A 21,125-nucleotide genomic window follows, 5' to 3' on the forward strand; every position below is an offset into this window, starting at 1 on the left:
AAGGCAGTTTTGACATCAAATTGTCGTATCTCTATGTCCAATTGTGTGGCCATTGCAAGTAGGACTCTTAATGTGTCGTATCTTACTACTGGAGAGAAAGTTTCACTGTAGTCGATTCCGGGTTGTTGAGTAAAACCTCTAGCACACAGCCGAGCTTTGTAACGATCCACTTCTCCAGAAAGTGTCCTTTTGATTTTGAAAACCCATTTAGAATCCACTGTTCTTCTTCCTTCAGGTAACGTTGTTAATTCCCATGTTCCATTCTTCTCATGTGCCTGGAGTTCTTCTTGTATCGCACGCTTCCACTGTTCCGCATTCGGACTATTGATTGCTTCAGAGTAGAAGACTGGCTCGTCACATTCAACAAAGAAAACGTCATAACTTGCCGGATATCTTGTCGATCGTTTGAGAGTATGACGATCTCGTAAATTATAAGTTGTATCCACTGGAGGAGCATTTACTGAAGAAGAATCTCTTATATTGTCGCCCATCTCCTCATTTTCAAAAGATTGATTAAAATCTTCCACTGCATCTCGAAAATCATCTTCTTCCTCCATTTGAACTTCTTCTTATGGAATTAAATTGTCTTTGGTTGTTGTTCTGCTTGGTACTTCGATGTCAACAGTGTTTTGAACTGGAATTATGACACTCGATGTCTCATTCGATGTCTCGTTGAAAACAACGTTCCTGCTTACCACCTTTTTTGTTGCTGGATTATACAACCTGTAGTTGCTCGATTCACCTTGATATCCAACCAATATCATTTTAGTTGCTTTAGAATCGAATTTTGTTCGTTGGATTTTTGGAACATGCACATATGCATTACTGCTGAAAATCTTCGTGTAAGACAAGTCAGGCTTCTTGTCAAACCAAACTTCATATAGTGTTTTGTTGTCAACTTGCGTGGTTGCTGTGCGATTTAAAATATACACAGCTGTGTTGACCGCTTCAGCCCAAAATGATCGTGGAAGATTTCTTGCCTGTAACATAATTAATGCTGATTCTACAATTGTTCTGTTATCACGTTCTGAACGCCCGTTTTGTTCAGGGGTATACGGAGCAGTCGTTTGCAATTGAATACCCATCTTTGTGAGATATTGCTTCATATGTGCATTTATGTATTCCTTACCGTTATCGATGCGTAAATACTTCATCGGACGATTAAACTTGTTTCGCACTAGTTTTTCAAATTCCATGAACCGTTCTATAACATCCGATTTGTGCTTCATGAAGTAAACATGCCTGAATGTCGAAGCGTCGTCCTTGAATGTCACATAAAATCTTGCACCACCGATAGACTCTGTTGACATTGGTCCTCCTACGTCACTGTAAAAGAACTCACCTGAACCTGATTTTTCATGCGACTCCTTCTTTTTGAAAGGAAGCCGATGAGATTTCCCATATTGACAGGATTCACAAAAGAAATCATCTACGTCCGAAAGTGTAGCTCCATGTACCATTCCCTTTTTATATTGTATCTTTGAGCGCTTGTTTATTAATGTGCCCAAGACGCTCGTGCCAGATACGTAGACTGCTGCTGCCATTATTGAATGTCGTTGCGTGTGCTTCATCAGCAATTGCAGATTTAAGAAAAAGTCGATATATTTGGTTTAATTGTTTTCGTCCTTTAATTATTACCTTTTCATTCCTTTTAAACTCTATCATGTCCTTTGTCAGCTGTACATTTAAATTCTTCTCCGTAGCCGAGCCAATAGAGAATAAATTCTTTCGAAAGGTAGGGATATACAAAACATTCTCAATATCAAAATTTAACCATTTACCATTTACTAGACTTTTAACAGGTACAGTTCCAACACCCTTTATAGCGCACACACCGAGAATGATGGAGTCCGTGCTCGCTGACAATTTCGAAAATCATTCACGTTTGTAAGTTATGTAGCGCGAACATCCAGAATCACCGATCCAGATTTCACTCGTGTCCTTGTTCATAAACTCTTTTTCTTCATCCGCGACAGCTGTTACAACAGGAATATTCACATCAGGTGCATTTACAACAAAAGAATTTACAACAAGAGCATCTATTTTATTATCTTCTTTCTTGTCACCACTCTTCTCGTCTTTCGCTTTCTTCCGACACACTCTTATCGAATGTCCCTTTTTATGACAATAGAAACATTTAAAATTGCTTTTCTTTGTTTCGTTAACACTTTCACTTTTCTTTTCTTTCCCTGAGGTCTTCTTGCTCAGCGTCGTGGTTGCTAATGCAGTAGCTATGTCGTCGGCACACGTCATTCGATTTTCTTCTTTCAAGAGACGTTCACGTAACTTTTCAATCGTTTGCTCCTGAACTGACACTGTCCCACGCTGTAATTAATCCATTAAACTTTGAAGGAAGGCTGCCAAGAATTTTCGCCATAATTGCTGTATCCGATATCTGTTCACCAAGATCTTTTAGCTGCCTTGCCATATTTTCGACTTTTGACATATGTTGAGATACTGAATCACTTGAATTCATTCGATATTCATGAAATCTTTGATTCAAATGTAATAGATTTGAAGCAGATTGCTGTTCATGAATCGTACCTAGTTTGGTCCACATCTCTGCTGCTGTTGTGCAAGTTATAAGACATTCCAGTTGAGGATACTCCATTGTTGAAGATATAGTGCACATGGCTAATGCGTTATTCTTCTCCCATTCTGCACGTGAAGCAGCTTCCTGAGGTTTAACCTTCGTTCCATCGACATATCCCATGATGCCTTGAGCAATTAATAATGCTCTTACTTGAAATTTCCACAGCATAAAGTTCGTTCCATCGAACTTCATAATAAGCTTCGAATTGAAATCCGCCATGATTTGCGTCTATACGACACACGTACGTTTAATATCGTCTGGGCCACTCGATACTTTGCAAACCGAACTTCCGCGTTTCCACGTTTATCTTTTGAGAAGTATTAATCTTCAAACAAATTGTTTCTCACAATTAGTATGCGCAGTACAAAGGTTTCTGGGCCCATAACCTGTTGTAATTTGCAATGAGAAACAACGTTTGGAATCAATAATATTTAATTAAAAGCTTCTCAAGATATCATAAAAGATACATTAAAGAACAGTAGAAGTAAGTCACTATGGTGATAAACATTATGAAGTATGCCCGAGTCGCATATACTTTGCAAATATAAATGACAAACTTCTATTAATATTTAAATATTTAAACTTTAGTATTTAATGCAATTCTCAATATACATCATTATACAGTAATTGTTTCAGTCTTTCCTAAGTAATCATCACAGTCATGATTATCGAAGACAGAATATAATATAATTCGAGTTCGTTATCTTAATATAATGCTATCGCGTTATCGGGTTGAAGTCGAGCCAATTGACATTAATACGTGATTTCTTTTGACTTAATACATTATTCTTTTTCAGGTACACCAAATTGCACCCATGGCTTGAGTTTATTTGAGGACAACACGGTATCCAGAGGCTTTGGCGTATGATTGAAAGCAGGTATGTCTTTTATTACATATCTATTATGGCCCAAACATTTGTGCACTATATAAGGGTCCTTGTATTTTCCCTTCAACTTTGAGCTTTCACAAACCTTATGTCGTAAGTCTCGTATCATAACGTACTGTCCTTCCTTATAAACTGAGGGTTTCTTGTGATGCTTATCACGGTATTCTTTATTATATTTTCTGACTGCTTTAGTCGCTTCTTCCGCTACAGTTCGCTTATTCTCTCTTTCTAATTCCAGGTCGACGCCCGCGAGAATCTTGGTAAACTACGCGAAGGGATAGTCTACGTGATTCCTCTGAGCATAGCCCAACATAAGCTGCGAAGGCATAGAGCGCACAACAGAGTGGTAAATGTTATTCAATATATATTGCACGTGACTTAATTGGTTTTTCCATTCGCTGGGAGCATCGAGGAGTTTTGTTAAGGTACTTTTCAAAAATCTGTTTACCCTTTCTACAAGGCCATTGGCTCACGGGGCCGCTACTGCCACCATCCTATGTTTAATATTCAATTTTTGCATATATATACTAAAGTCTTTTGAAGAAAACGCGGTGCCTCTATCTGACACAAATTCTTTAGGCCTTCCAAACGTATTAAAAACTAAATCTAGACTTTGAATCACCTCAATACTTCCAGTGCTCTTAGCTAGGAATAACCACGTGAACCGAGTATACGCTTCAACTAAAACTAATACATATTTACATTTATCTACAAATTCGGAAAGCGGCCCGAAATGATCCGCGTACAGGATCTCCATCACGGACTTTGCCGCCGGAAACTCGCTTGTTTCCTCTTCAAATCGATTAGCTGCATTATTCGCCATCACGTAAGACAATTTTCAATGTATGCATGCACCTTCTTACGCATTGACGTAAACCAATAATTTTCTTGCAAACCTTGCAGGGTTTTTTTCAAAACCGCAATAGCCCATCTCATCGTAGTGAGCCCGAAGCACGCTGACTACCATGAAATCAGGTACTAAAAATTTCAATCCGTTACCAACCTTGCGGTAAACCAATCCATCCACTAATTCAAATTTATCATCTGTTTCTAATTCGAGTTTTCTATTAATTTCTGCGATTTGCGGGTCACTAAGCTGACGGAATTCAAATTCTCTTTCCAAGGGAAGCGCGTTCACGAATACCACGCTGCAACTGAGCGCATCGACGTGCTGTATCTTCCCATCCGGACGATGTCGAACTTGGAAGCGGTATTCCTGAATGATAAGAATCCACCGTGCAATTCGCGGATTCAAGCTTGCCTTATTAACCGCGTAAACGAGCGCGTTGCAATCAGTAATTACCGTGAACTCTATTCCGTACAGGTAAGTGCCATCGTTCGATAGCTCTAACTATCGCGAGCATCTTCAGCTCGAGGTTGTGATAGTTTTTCTCCGCTCCGTTAGTTGCCTGCGAGAAATATGCAACCGGCTGCCACGAGGTATTTTTAGTTCGCTGCAATAGCATTGCTCCAAGTCCTTGCTGACTTGCGTCCGTATGGATTTCCGTCTCCGCTGTCGGGTTATATAAAGCGAGAACGGGCGCGGACGTAAGCTCCGCTTTGAGTGATTCAAACGCGTTTTTCTGATTATTTTCGAATTTAAATTCGATCCCTTTTCTTAGCAAGATGTGTAATAGAGTGGCTTTACGCGCAAAGTCTTTAATAAACTTTCTAAAGTAATTTACTAACCCGAGAAATCTCTGTACCTCATGTACATTTTTAGGCTCTTTAAAGCCTTGTATCGCTTGAATGTGTCTTTCACTGATCTGAAGACCCTTATCTGATATCACGTACTCGAGAATTTCTATTTGTTTTCTAAAAAATTGACACTTCGTGTAATTTAATTCGAAATTATATTGTTTCAATTTCGTCAATACTTCTTCCAAAATATTTAAATTTTTAGCCACCGTTCCGGTTGCCACAAGGATATCGTCCATGTAGACAATGACCCTGTCCTCGCGCACCAGTGGACCGAGAATCTGGAGTAAGCGCTTCTGGAACTCTGCGGGAGAATCAGCGTATCCGAACGATAAGCATGTATATTCGAATTGCCCATCGGGCGTCGCGAATGCAAAATATTTCATCGAGTCCGGATGTACCCTGATCTGATGAAAACTGTCTTTCAGATCCAGAAGCAAGAACACCGTTTTTCCACTGAGGCGCGAGAGGCTGTCTTCGATCACAAGAAACGGGTATTTTTGTTTTTCTACACAACTGTTTAATAGTCTCAGATCAATGCATATTCTTAATTTCCCATTTTTCTTCCTAACAGGAACGATTCGTGCGCAATACGGCGAAACGCTGGGCCGTATTATCCCGCGCTTAAGGAGATCGTCGGTGATCTCCCGTAATTGCATGTGCTCCGCGTGCGCGAATCTACGCGGGGCGTACGCGTACACTGCGGGGTCCCTCAGCCAGACCTGCACACAGTGCTCATCTCTTTCTAATGGTAGGTTACTATTTTCTATATCTAAAATAATTTTACATAGCTTAGTTTTCTCTTCGCCAGAGAAATCGATCTCAATCTCCGCAACTTTGTTTTTCAGGACATCACGTTCGTCCTCTACCACACCGACAGGCAGGTTGTGTAGCAGTTCAACGACATCACGACCTTTTTCCTTTGTTCTGAGCCTCGGTACACAAGGGTAAGCTTATTTACTTCCATGAATTCCTGACCGAGTATAAGATGTACTTGACTAGAATCTGTTTCCAAAATATACAAGTCCGCTGAGCACTCGAGCTCTCCTAACGGCTTTATTTTCAATTTGGTTTTTGCTAACCTTGAAACCTGAAGTTTGTTATCACCGAGCCCACGCATATTTTTGCTTGTCGGAATTACTTCTATCTTACTTTTTAACAAATCTTAGCTATCATAAAATCTACTATTTACGAACAAGACCGGGCTTCCCGTATCGAGTAACGCCAAACACTTAACATCCCCGATGCATGTTACCTCTACGACCGGTTCACTAATCTCTAGCCATCTCTCTTGCTCCTCTAGGACGGCTGCTACCACTGTCGAGTCCGCGCTGTCCTCCGTCTCGCTTGCCACCGCCGCCGCCGTCGGAGGATTGCCGGTTGAAAAATCCTTCCCGTCCTTCTTCTTCTTGGGGCAGTCGAACTGCCTGTGCCCCTTGCTCTTGCAGAAGAAGCACGTAAGCTCGCCTCTGCATTCTTTGTGGCCGTGCCCCTTTTTTCCGCAGTTGCGGTATGCGTTATCTCTCCGTTTATATATTTCTGTCCACGTTCACCCCCGACTTCTTTTCCGTTTCAAAAATTTCCGGGGTGAGACGTCTCATCTTCCGCAGGAAGCTGTCCAGGGAGTCGTCATCTGTCGCCAGAAATTGTGCCGTGGTCCTCAGCGACGACAGCTGAATGCTCCCAATCAACAGATCGATTACATCTCCCATCGGTATGTTTAGCTGACTGATTAACGGCATCTTTGCTATAGCATAGTCGTCAAATGACTCCTTGCTCGGTACCCATTTGTACGCCTGAATTTTGAACATTACTTCCGATATCGAGACTTTTTTCTTGAAAATCTGCTGTAATTCGTGACGTAAATTCCTCCACGATTCTACGTTTGCTCCTGTTTGGTAATCATACCATTTCTTTGCAGATTTCGTGAGACGTAAAGAAGCTGCCAGTAGCGTGACTCCGTCCGACGCTCCGTGAACTTGGGCCACTTTCTCCACGCGTTGAATCCAGGTGAGCACGTTCTCCTGCTCCGTGCCCCCGAACTCCTGTGACGACAAGCTTTGAACGGCATTACTTCCGAAAAAGCCGTTCATCCTTATCTCTCTTTCGCCTCCAATTTGCGACGAGTTCGTCAAGACTCTGATTCCTCCTAGCGTCCACGGTGAATCATCTCCCGCCGCCTCCGATCCCGCCGGGGCGACGTTCGCCGAGACAGACGCTCCTTGCAGGAGAATTCTTTGCAGTTCCGCCAGCATCTGCTGCTGTTGCTGCATCATCAATTGCTGCTGCCGCAGCAAACTATTCGTGAGCAAGGTCAAACCTTGTTGGAAGGCGCCCGCCGTCAACGGGGCTTCCGTCGACGGAAGTGCCGCTCTTCCCGTTCCTCTGCACGACTTGGTGCTACCGCCGGCTGTGGCCTCGGGAGAGGATTTCTTATTTCCTCCAGCGGGTCCGTCGGTCCAAATCGCGCCAGATGGTCCAGGATACTCTCAATCATCCCTTGTCTGTCTTCCGAGACGCGCAAGTGCAAGCGCTCTGCTTCGTTCCGCACTTGCTCGATTGAAGCACCTTCGAGCCACGTTCGGTCCATTTTCCGGAGCAAGTCACTTCCGGTCGAGCACGTTTTGAGATTGTCCGAGTCCGTCCGCGTGAATCTGCCGAGACTCTAATCACTTTACTAACGCGATCCGCGATCAATTCGCCTTTAAACCGAGCCGAACTGAGTCCAATCCCACTTCTGAAGCTGTAAAATTCTTTCCTTTCAAACCGATCCCTGCGTACTCCGATATTCTAAATTTATGATTTCAGTGATTCGCGCACCACGCGGCCTGGTCACTGCCACGGATACTCTATACTTGATTACCCGATGAGGGATACGGAAGCAGGTGCGTAAGTAAAACGATTATATACAGACACTTGAACGATATTTTATTATCTCTTGGTCCACAATTACACGGTCTCTTTCTGACCGTATTCTAACTTAGCTAACCGAGTGATTCCCACAGCTAGTCGTCCGTCGTCTAGCTGTTTCGAGAAGAGAATGCCCGCCGGTTTCCCTCGCACGGACACCCGGACCGGAGCGCGTGCTCCAAAAGTTCTACGGCGCATCGTTTCCGCTGGCGGCTGCGCTTGACAATTTGACGTGCACGCGACGCTTCGCTGAGCGACCTAGTGGAGCCATCTATTGGCTCCGACGGTAACTAGTTTACAGCACTGTCTTTTGAGAACACATAGGAATTTGCCACGCTCACGGAAGTCTGAAATAATTTCCGTGAGCTTACAAAATTCCGATGCGGAACAGCCTGGAAGCAGTATCGCCCTAGAAATAAGACCGTACGATGTACAATCAACCCGCGAAACTACCGCGTTTCGAAGTCGAAACGCTTAGCCTTGCGGAATCGGCCAATATAAGCACGGATATGCCGTGACCGAGCGGAGAGTGACAATACACGCACGACTACGCTATCGTATAGAAATTATCGCGAGTGTTATCCGACATATTTATGCGCCAATAGCTGATTGTAAGCCCCGAGCAGAAGAATAAAGAAGAATTGACCAAGTAAAGAGAGACTTTCTTTCATATCCACGAGCCGAATCTTCATCCTTCGGGTTTCAATCCCTAAGGTAAACGAACCACCAAAGAACTCCGGGGAAAATTCCCCGTCCAGATCATACAGACACAACAGTTTAAAGGATATTGACAAAAATATGTCTCGCAATGGTTCGGCATAAAGATTACATGTTACAATTCACAATTTTAACTAATTATTTCAAAAACAAGACGGTAGAAGACCCTAAAAATTTATATGTACATGCATTGTAGCTTCATTAAGATGTACACTACTTGTTCGGACCCTCGGGAGGGTTCGCACGATCCCCTTATTATTAATACCTTAAGCGCTCTATCGCTCGGCCCGCGCGCGTCCCTTCCCCCGCGCTCAGGTGGATCGAGCAGCTTGGTGACGGGGTTTGGCGAGGAGGTTGGGAGCCGAGAGAGCGTTTGGACAGGCGACAAGCATTATCACGCCGAATGCTTGTTAGGTGTGAACGACCACGCTGACACACACGCGCTCTCGCTTCTTGCCAGGAGACATCGAGTCCCTTCGCGATAGCTACTCTTCGCGCGCTTGGGTGCCTCCGCGTGTGATTAAAGTCTTTTGAGTGATAATTTGTGTCATTTATGTAAGTGGACGCGTGCAATAAAAACAATGCAATAGAAGAACAGAGATCCTCATTCGAGAACCCCTCCGATCCTAGCTTCGCCTCATTGCAGTGCGCGCTTCGCGGACTCAACTTTCCGCTGCACCTCTGATCTCCCCTCCTAGCCCGGCGACCGGTCACTCCTTAATGGATCCCGTCGGCCGAACATCTTTTGATCGACACGGGTGATACACTATTCAAAAAAGAATAGAAAACACTTTTTGTATACAGAAAAATCAGGCTATTTTTAAACTGCTGAAACTCAGCAAAAAATTATCGCAGAAACAAAATCAAAAAACCATTTTAAAGCTTGAAACTTTTTCTTTTAAATGCTTTTTGACAATTTTAGTTATCTTTTTTTTACCAACATGGAACAATGATAAAACTTGATCCGTTGAAATAAAATTTTTTAATACGACTTTACTGCGCTGCATCTGGCGTGAAAAAATCATAGAAAATTTTTATTATTTGTATAGGTCTATTATTTCTATTATTTAGACCTTGTAACGAGATTTTTCTTTTTGTTATGCGTGGTCGTTCATTACTGTGCGATTTTTTTAAATCCAGTTATTGAGATTTTAAGAAAAAATGGTTATTTTGAATTTCATCGCATATTATTAGTGAACAACACGTACAGCGCTCTGCAAAAAAGCAATGGAAAGTTGAAGGTTTGCACTTTCAAATGGTATTATTGCTTTTTTCGTAGATTCAATTTTTCTAATAACAAATTGCATTCAAATAGTATGTAAAAAAATCGCATTTTATGGTTTTCATTTAATTCAACATATTATCGTGAGGAAAAATCCAATCACATCGCTAAGGCAAAGTTTTATAGTACTATTACTCCTCAATATTAAACACTAACGTTCTTTGTTCAATTATAACTGCTTGTAAACGTTCTCATATATTTATGCACCTCTTAATAATGTCCTGTGAAATTTTGTGCAAAAATTTGCCTAACAGCTTCTCCCAACTTATCAATCAGCATTGGAAAATGCAAACTTTCAGCTTTCCATTGTTTTTTTGCGGAGTTCTGTACATTGATTTATTCACCAATAATAAGCGATGAAAGTCAAAATAACCATTTTTTTCTTAAAATTTCAATAACTCGGTCAAAAAAATCGCACAGCAATGAACGACCACTCGAAATAAGGGAAAAAAATCCCGCTATAAGATCCAAATAATAGAAATTCTTTATGATTTTTTTCACGTCAGATGCAGCGCAGCAAAGTCGTATTAAAAAATTTTATTTCAATGGATCAAAATCTTTATCATTGTGCCATGTTAAAAAAAATTAGAATCGCCAAAAAGTATTTAAAGAAGTTTCAAGCTCTAAATGCTTTTTGGATTTTGTTTCTACTGATTTTTTGATGAATTTTAGCGGTTCGAAGCTAGCTTAAATTTTCAGTATACGAAAAATGTTCCCTATTCTTTTTTGAGTAATATAATTCAATTTTCAGGTAATTTTTAAAAAAATTGTTTTTTCGAAGAAACGCTTTAAACGAGAAAGAGAAAAAGAGGAGGGAAAAGAAGGAGAATAGGGGGAGAGTAAAAAATTAATTTTAATCGAATTAATTTTTAACTTCAACTAGTAATTATTGACATTACAGGAACTTTAATTTAAGTGTTTTCTCACATTAAAAATTTACTTATGTATAAAAAAAATACATTCTCATATAAAAACAGCATTTTTTTGTTATTCTACACAAACTTAATTTAAAAATAAAATATTTTTATTTAATAATTTATTACTGTAATTATTTTATTTTCCAAATAATCTAATTAAAAAAAATACATTTTAATTCAAGTAAATAATTTTCAAACTTAACGTTTAATTTAAATTAATTTAATCTTAATGTAACTTTTAACGTAATTAAATTAATTCAACATTAATTTTAAGAAATATTAAGTTATCAAATCCTGATTTTACATATATAATAATGCTTTCGTATTTTATATAAAATAAAAGTTAAGTTATTTTATACAAAAAAATATAACATGGTATATTACAACTACTTCTTACAATACTTAAAATATAATTCTTGTTCAAAAGTTTTTCGCTTTTGTTAACACATATCCACAACACCTGATAAATACCATTCTATCTTGCATATGCTAAGTATCTTACAAAGATACTTAATAGATTATAATGACAACAAAAAAAGAGAATATATGTTGCTTCGAGATATATTGGTAAAAGAAGAAAAAATAAATAAATAAGATTAAAGTATGTGGCAGATGACAATATATTAAGATAAATTTTCAATTATTTAATCACTGTTAACTACTAAAGTTTCTTTCTGTATTTTTACAAAATTTAGCTTGGTCTGCAATTCAAAGCTTGCGTTATTGGTTGATCGTGCTGATCCTCGTTGTCCTCATCGCTGAATTCATGCTGCGGAACAGGAAATCTGTATCCCATGTTCATCAGCATTAATTCAAATGGATCGCTGTTCATGCGTATTTGATTAGCCGATGCGGCATCATCTAAATTCTGAATTTCTCTTTCATTCACACTACCGTCCTGTAAAAATGTTTTAAAATTAAGATTAAAAAATGGAATTGTAACGTTTTACATATTATATCTTTTGAGTCTTTTGCCTTAATCGTCTCCACGATTAACGCAAAAGACCCCAAAGATAAACGTTTATAAATTGGACAGTTTTTATGCAATTGACGTCAAAATTTGCATACAAAGTTTTTAAAGATTGCTGATTTCAAATCTGATGAATCGAAAATGCAAAATTCAAAATGGCAGACTTAAATATCTATACAAAACGTAGAATCAAAATATACAAGTTTATACAAAAACGTTCTTCTAACGGTTTTTGAGGTTGCTGATTACGAATTTAATGTCAAAAATGAAAAATTCAGAATGACGGACCTAAAATATCCATATACACTCCTCAAAAGAATTAAGGAGACAACAGTTTTCACAAAAAAATTGTCAAAAACTTTGAAATACTGCAACTTTACAAAAAATTATCCTACTAAAACAAACAAAAAACAAATTAAAGTTTGAAATGTTTGAAATTATCTTGAAATGTTTACTTTAAAATGCTTTTATGGTCATAATAATACATTCGTTAGTTTTGAAGTTATGCGACTTTGAAGCGGAATAAGGCAAATAAAAAAATAAAAATCTCAATTTTAACTCATCGCATCGAGTAAGATAATTTTTTTTGACTTATTAAACCAAATTTAAGTGAAAGATTGTTCTTTTAACTGTAAATTCGTGTTTTACTTTTGTTTGTACAATTTTTTCTTGCTAAGTTATTTTACTTTAAACAAAAAAAGAATTCTTAAACTTTAATAGGCCATATTGGGTGAACAGATCATTGTACAGAAATGAAAAAAAAAAGCATTTTTAAGCTTCAGATATCAGCTTTTAAGTCATGAGACAAAATTTCAGATTTGATTTCTTTTTGTATGCCGTTTTGCATTTCAAGGTAAACTCTAAAATTTCAGTATGTCGACAATACACATGACTGCGCATTATGAAAAAGTCATTCTTTCGGTTGCTCTAGTTTAAGAATAAAAGTTAAAAATGTGTTCTTCAAAATTCACTTTGATTTTTTAAGATTCGACCATTTTTAACAGAGATATTTAACTTTAGACTGACTTTTCCAAAAGAATGACTTTTCCATAATGCGCAGTCATGTGTATTGTCGACCGAAATTTTAGAATTGACTTCGAAATGCAAAACGGCATACAAAAAGAAATCAAATCTGAAATTTTGTTTCACGACTTAAAAGCTGATACCTTAAGCTTCAAAATACTTTTTTTTTCATTTCTGTACAATGATCTGTTCACCCAATATGAGCTATTAAAGTTTAAGAATTTTTTTGTTTAAAGTAAAATAACTTGGCAAAAAAAATTGTACACACAAAAGTAAAACACGAATTTACAGTTAAAAAAACAATCTTTCATTTAAATTTGATTTAATAAGTCAAAAAGAATTACCTCACTCGGTGCGATGCGTTAAAATTGAAATTTTTTTTTTATTTGCCTCATTCCGCTTCAAAGTCACATAACTTCAAAACTAACAAATGTATTGTTATTACCTTAAAAGGATTTTTAAGTAAACATTTCAAACTTTAATTTGCTTTTTTGTTCGTTTCAGTAGGATAATTTTTTGTGAAGTTGCAGTGTTTCAAAGTTTTTGACAATTTTTTTGTAAAAAACTGTTGCTCCTTAATTCTTTTGAGGAGTGTATATGGATATTTTAGGTCCGCCATTTTGGATCCATCATTCTGAATTTTGCATTTTTGACATCAAATTCGTAATCAGCAACTCCAAAAACCATTAGAAGAACGTTTTTGCATAAACTTGTATATTTTAGTTCTACGTTTTATATGGATATTTTAGGTCTGCCATTTTGAAGTTCGCATTTTCGACATCAGACTTGAAATCAGCAATCTTTAAAACTCTTGTATACAAATTTTGACGTCAATTGCATAAAAACTGTCCAATTTATAGGCGTTTATCGTCGGGGTCCTCTAAGGATCCCATTCCGTCAAGTGAAGGTTAAGTATGTATCAGTGTATAGTTTTTGCAAAAAGTAAAAAATAAAAAATTGTGTTAATATTTACTTTTGTTCATTTTGTGTCAATTTTTATAAAAATACATTTTGAAAGTATTATATATTAATGTTAACTTTTATTTTGTACTCGTGGGTCATTTTCGTAAAATTTTTGTAACTTCTAAGAGTAATTCTTCAAAAACGAGTAATCAAAGAATCGCTGCGGTAAAAAATTATTGAATTGGTGGAAGTCAATTGTGAACGGCTCATCTTTTATGGCAGTCGCACACGAGACAGCGGGTAGTCAAAAATCTTTATAACAATAATAATAATAGGTTTGTAATGATACGGCACCGAAGATAATCCGTGTCATTCCTTTACGAAAGCCGCCGATTGGCAAAAAACAAAGGCGAAACGGCGCAAGCTACTGGTTTCACTATTAAACAAATCCAAACGGCCACGGTGAAGACCAAAACAAAGGCGAAACGGCGCAAGATACTGGTTTCACTATTAAACAAATCCAAACGGCCACGGTGAAGACCAAACAAACGCACTAGCGTATATGGCCGACGCACATGCACACCACTCCGCAGATAACGGAAAGAAATGATTTTGAAGCGAACATGCCGAAGACAATAATTTGTCGGCATAAAAAGGTTTGAAAAATTATTAACAGATCACTCTGTTGTCCGCCAGTATCAACTCATTTGTCTTGCGACAGATATGATGATTTGCTCCTCGATCCCGACGAGATCCGATTTGCCATGGGGTGAAGTGCAAGATGCTTCGCATTCGCTGAGCATTCGTGACCGAGCATTCGAAGCAACTTCGTAATTGCCTCACATCAAGCGCAAGTCAAGCATCTTGTCTCCGCCGAGCGTCTTTTTAGTAATCTACCTGTCTCCTTAATTTATTAATACTGTCCGCATTTTCCAATCTGTCCGTTATTCATTTTAAATTACTCTCGTTGTGATAATAAACACCTACTTAATTCAGCGCGATATTTGCATGCATAAATTATGCCATCTTCCCGCCGACAGTCTAGCCAGTCTTACATATTATTGTATTCGCGCGCCGTAACGCGCTCCACTTACCGCAATTAGGCATATTCTCGAAAATAACAGTTACTTCTACCACGACAATTTCTGCAAAATACCATGCAGCCGGTTATTGACGCCCACATATCAAATCTATATATATGCCAATCGTTTTCACATATAGCGTTCCTGCGCTTACTTCACGCGAAACAAAACTATGACAAAATATCATTGTAATAAAAGAACCTGCCATAGCAAGCGTGTTCTAATTTCTTTAGCTACGTGGGTAGTCTAAAATGTTTTGAGCCCCAACATGAAAATGTTGTTACTTGTTAAAACTATACTGATACAATTGTGCATACTTTGAAAGATACCTCTTAAAATTTCATACTACTAAAAAAAAAATATGGAACACTTTTAGTATACTGAAAATTTATATTATTTTCAAACAACTTGGAATTTAACAAAAAATCATCGCAGAAACAAAATCCAAAAAACCTTTTAAAGCTTGAAATTTTTTTTTTTTCAAATGTTTTTTGGCAATTTTAGTTATTTTTATATCAATGTAGCTTAATGATAAAACTTGATGCGTTAAAATGCAAATTTTTAATGCGACTTTGCTGCGCTGCATATTGACATGAAAAAAATAATGGAAAATTTTTGTTATTTGCATCTTTTTGCGGGATTTTTTTCCTTTTATTTTAAGTAGTCGTTCATTACTGTGTGATTTTTTTTGACCGAGTTATTGAGATTTTAAGAAGAAATGGTCATTTTGCTTTTCATCGCTTTTTATTCGTGAACAGATCAATGTAAGGCCAAAAAAGCGATGAAAACTTAAACGTTTGCACTTTCCAATGTTGATTGATAAGTTGGGAGAAACGCTTAGGCAAACGACTCCGCACCCAACCAATGGATTTTGGTTCTCGACCAAATTTGCTGTGAGTACAATATATCATTCGTTATGGCCTCTTGATCAAAAGTCTCAATGGACACAAGGTCCAAAAATTAATGGTTTTCGAGATGCTGAGCTTCGAAAGTCCAATTTTTGGAAATATAGATATGGAAATTATGAACTTTAGCATACCTTTCTAAATTAACTTTTAAAAATACTTATGCAGAGTAAACATAACAATATTGAGGATAAGTTTGTGTGCTTGTATGTGCTTTGTGCGTATGTGTGTGTACACGTGTGTGTGCGCGTGCAAAAATATACACTTTTTTAGATTATATTTTATTTTAATGTCAAAACTCGCATATGTACACCCCCCCCCCCAGCCCTCACACACACACACGCACGCACGCACGCACGCATCATAATTCAAAGATTTCACTATTCAAACTATCATTTGGAGAGTTTAGACTCAGCCCATATGGAAAGGAACTATTGAGAACTATTAAGAACTATTCAAATTTTTATGGTTACTATTCAATTTCTGTAGTAACTTGAATAGTAACTATTGGTGACTACGTGCATAAATAGTAATTGAATAGTAACTACAATTGTTGGTGAATAGTTCTGAATAGTAACTATTCGTGACTATATAACCAAAGAGTAATTGAAAAGTAACTACGATTATTGGTGAATAGTTTCAAATAGTAACTAATCGTAACTACGTAACTGAACAACAATTAAATAGTAACTACGACTACTGGCGCATAGTTCCGAATAATAACTATTTACAACTACCTAACTAAACAGTAATTGAAGAGTAACTACATGAATAGTAACTATTTATGAGTAATATTACTAATGATTTGATAATAATTGTAAATCCAAACACATAATATTTTTCTACATTTGGCTTCAAAATATTTCAAACACGACACACACGACACACGCCACACACACACGCGCGCACATATATACTCTGTAAATTATAAGATTTATTTATTCATGGTAGAATTAATAAATATTGGATAACGATTTATGTATTTTTACAATATAAAAATTTTAATTATAAAACTTGTACATTTTGCAAAACGTATATATACACATATTACATATATCTATTATAATAAATTTGTTTGGTGTGTCTGTCTGTTTGTTCGCTGTGTAACTCGAAAGCGGCACAATGACATTTACAAATTATTTTTACATCACCATCTTCACTATGAGCTAACCTCGAACTGTATTAAATTTGAACCCACTAAGACTGTGCCATCCCTTGAGATGGCTTCGCTTTTTTGTTTATAATATTTACATATTCTAATATAATATATTAATATATAATATATTATATATTATATTATTATTATTATTTAATATACAGGCTGTAACAAAAATACCTAACACAAAATACACGAGATTTTTTGTATAAAAGTGAGAAAAAAATGTTTTGTGAGTAAAAAATGAGCTATTAAGAGAACTACAAAATTTTAAGTAGTAAATTCGAACATTACTATTCATTACTATTGACATACGCCTATAGTTACTATTCACTTTAATAGTAATCTATTGACGATTTCAATAGTAATGAATAGTAAACACCTACAGTTACTATTCACACCAGTAGTAAACTATTAACGATTCCATTAGTAATAAATAGTAAATGCCTATAGTTACTATTCATTTCAATAGTAAACTATTGACGATTCCAATAGTAATGTCCGAATTTACTACTTGAAATTTCAAATAGTTCTCTCAATAGTTTTAAATAGTTATTTTTCAATAGTTTTTAATAGTTTCTTTCCGTACGGGAGGCCTGTCCATACTTAGCTTGTGAGCCAACGCGCGCGCGCACGCGTGTGTGTGTTGTGTGTATGAGGATATATATACGAGTTTTAACATTTAAAATAAAATATAATCTAAAAAAAGGAAACATTTTCGCGCGCGTACACACACATGTATACATACACAACGCACAAATCATATACAAGCACATAAACTCACTCTTAATATTGTGCTATAAATATTCTTAAGAGTTGATTTAGAAAGGTATACTAAAGTTCGCAATTCTTATATCTACATTTAAAAAAACCGGACTTTTGACACTCAACATCTCGAAAACTATTGATTTTTGGATCTTGTGCCCATTGAGACTTTTGATCAGGAAGCCATAACGAATAACATGTTGCACTCGCAGCAAAGAAGGTCTGCAAAAACTGCCCGTTTCTCGGCCCTCGATTTTAAAATTGATTTCTATGTCAAATGATAGCATATAAGACATTATTTTAAAAAAAAAGTTTTACGTTGAGCATACGTCTCGTTTTTTAGATATAAAGCGTCAAAATTGGAACCTTTCATAAAGAAAATGTGGCATTATTATCACATTGTAATGCTAAACTCTAGCTGTACAAGAAGCAATCCACCCAGGATTTCTTGAGTTACCAAAATACATACAGATTTTTTTCATGAAAGCAATATGAGTTAACCAATTATCCTCATATTTGACTTTCAAACCCAAAACCCATCCCTCATCAAAATCGGCACAAGCTTCCTAGTATTCAAGTGTCAACCCTCATAAGACTTTTTCAGAAACAAAAATGCATCTGGGGATTGTACAGAAACATTACCTAAGTTTGCTGATCACCCTCATATAGGGGATTTCCAACCCCAAAAAACCACTCCTAATCGATAAAGGCCAAGTTCCAGTTATACGAGTAGTGAGATTCTTTTGAAGATTTCTTTAAACGCAGATTTCTTTAAACGCAGATTTCTTTAAAAGATTTCTTAATTTCTGAGATTTTTTTAAACGCAAAAATGCACTCAGACATTCTTCAGGAAGGTTATTTGAATTTGTTGATTACCCTCAGTCTAGACTTCCACCCTCTAAAAACCATCCGTAATTGATAAAAGAACCTGATTTCAGTTACATATACAGGTTATAAGTAAACCAGACGTATGCTCAACGTGAAACTTTTTTTAAATAATGTCTTATCATAAGCTATCATTTGACATAAAAATCGATTCCAAAAGCAAGGGCAAAAACGGGCAAAAAATCCACTTATTTTGCAGATTCTCTTTAGCCAAAAATAAAAATCCATTGGGTGCAGGGTATTAAGAAGTGCATAAACATATAAAAACATTTACAAGCAATTTATCAAAGAACGTTAGTTTTTATTACTAAAGAGTAATCGTACTATAAAACTTTGCTTTAGCGATGTGATTAGATCTTTCTTCACGACAATATATTCAATTAAATAAAAAACCGTAAAATATGCGATTTTTTACGTAATATTTGAACGCGATTTGTTGTTTAAAAAAGTAAATCTATAAAAAAATTAATAAAAACAGTCGAAAATTCAAACTTTCGGTTTTTCAATACTTTTTACTGAGCGCTGTATATTGATCTGTTCACGAGTAATAAGCGATGAAAGTCAAAATAATCATTTTTTCTTAAAATATTAATAACTCGGTCCAAAAAAAATCGCACAGCAATGAACAACCACTCAAAATAAAGGAAAAAGATCCCTACAAGATACAAATAACAGAAATTTTCTATGATTTTTGTTTGACAGCCATTTGTATCAATCAATGTCAATACTTTTGTAAAAATGGAAAAAAAATATCAACAGTCACCATGACCAAAATTCATCCGTGGCCTGATCTGGTAAATACGGTAGATGATCAATGGTGGTCAATTAATTCAAATCACAATTCATGAACGTAATGACATAAGAAAAAAAATCGTAAATCACTTAAATTGACACGAAATAAATAAAGAAGCAGTAGGACGGACAAAGTGACAAGGATTAAATGTCATTTGGGAAAAAATGTAATATTTAGCGGTCATAAATAAGAAGGCAACCCGAATTTCGTAGAATAATGTAAAGGAATAGAAAGTGGAGTCTGAAAACGGATGACAGGCGTGGCATCATTGTAAAATGTAGAGTTAAAGTGCAGAAGGTTTTGAAGATAGAGAGGTTTCAAAATGCAAAACTTTGAAAACAAGGCAGCATAGATGAAGGATAAAACGTTGATGCATATTAAACTAGCTCGATGTGGTCGAATTTTCATGCATCACAAAAAAATTGAAAATATGAGTTTTGTACAGGGTGTTGCAAGATGATACAGAACAGTACGACGGATTGCGCGGCAAACTGTTCAGGGGCACGCGTGATCGCCCAGTGAATACATTTTATAACGGCAATATAACATGGAAGTTACATGTAATGTAACATTGTTATTCTTGTGATAAGTATGAGGTATATAACATGGAAATAATCTGTTATGCAACATTTGTTATACGCAAGTAATATAACTGTTATACATCGTTTTGGCGTTACAGTTATGTAACAAAAAATTGTATAATCGTAACATAACACGCTCGTATCAATGTTACTTACGGAACGATGCGTACGTCGTAGTTGACTCAGAAATCAGACAACACTATAACATCCTGAATGAAAGATCCTTTTGATATTTAAAAAAATTATCATAAAGATAATGTTTTTAAAAATAACGGTTTGTCTACAATTACTGCGCACAAAAAAGTGCACAAAATCTAAATTCATTATGTACTGAACAAAAACAGGATAATAAATGTACTATTTAATTTTTCTTAAAATATGATCTATATAGTTAACAATCTAATTAACCATTTAAACGCTTCAAAGTATTAGTGCTAAATAGATCGCAATTTCCATCAAATTATTAAGGTTATGGAAAAAAATTAATTTAACAATGAAATTAATAAGTAAATAAATTAATGCTATTTACTTTTAATGTTTTGCAAAATTTAATTGCTTTTATAAAAAATAATATAATTGCATCAGTTTATAACATATAGGTATATGTAGAGTTGTAGACAATAACAAGTACCCATATCGATGAGTCAAATTGGCGTAGCGGATAGAGTACTAGGTTCGTCATAGGGACCTCACTAAGGTCCCGGGTTCAAAACCTACCAGCGGCAAGTAAGAATAAAATAAAATAATAAAATTTAAATTTAATTAATTAAGAAAAATTTGTCGTAAATTTAGTACGTACTGTTGATAAAAATAATTGGTTAAAAAATGAAATTTATTTTATTTTATTTTCTCTAGTTGCAGTTTAAAGATATCCGATTTACGAAATCTTTTAGATATCAGTTCATGATATCTTTCTGTTCACAAAAAACAGCGCATTGGTTAACATTCTGACATCATTATGTTATCTTTTAGAAGTCTCTTTATGTTATCATTTTCAGAAACAGGATATGCGCATCATACGTGAAACGGAACGCAACGGTAACTGTTGTTTGACGGTT

At 36.3% G+C, this 21,125-nt stretch overlaps 1 protein-coding gene across 4 annotated transcripts in view; it reads right to left on the reverse strand.

Moving 5' to 3' along the window:
- Window positions 1-11,302: 11,302 nt before the first annotated feature.
- LOC105833360 (WD and tetratricopeptide repeats protein 1) overlaps window positions 11,303-21,125 on the reverse strand; it is a 213,377-nt gene continuing 203,554 nt past the window's right edge. For all 4 annotated transcript variants that reach the window (XM_036294553.1, XM_036294560.1, XM_036294549.1 and 1 more), the window contains one exon: window positions 11,303-11,902. In XM_036294553.1, the coding sequence (XP_036150446.1) occupies window positions 11,696-11,902 (207 nt within the window). In that variant the 3' untranslated portion in view covers window positions 11,303-11,695. The remainder of the gene's footprint in view (window positions 11,903-21,125) is intronic.

This window comes from Monomorium pharaonis, chromosome 1 (genome assembly GCF_013373865.1).
Source record: "Monomorium pharaonis isolate MP-MQ-018 chromosome 1, ASM1337386v2, whole genome shotgun sequence".
In the NCBI taxonomy this organism is placed as follows: domain Eukaryota; kingdom Metazoa; phylum Arthropoda; class Insecta; order Hymenoptera; family Formicidae; genus Monomorium; species Monomorium pharaonis.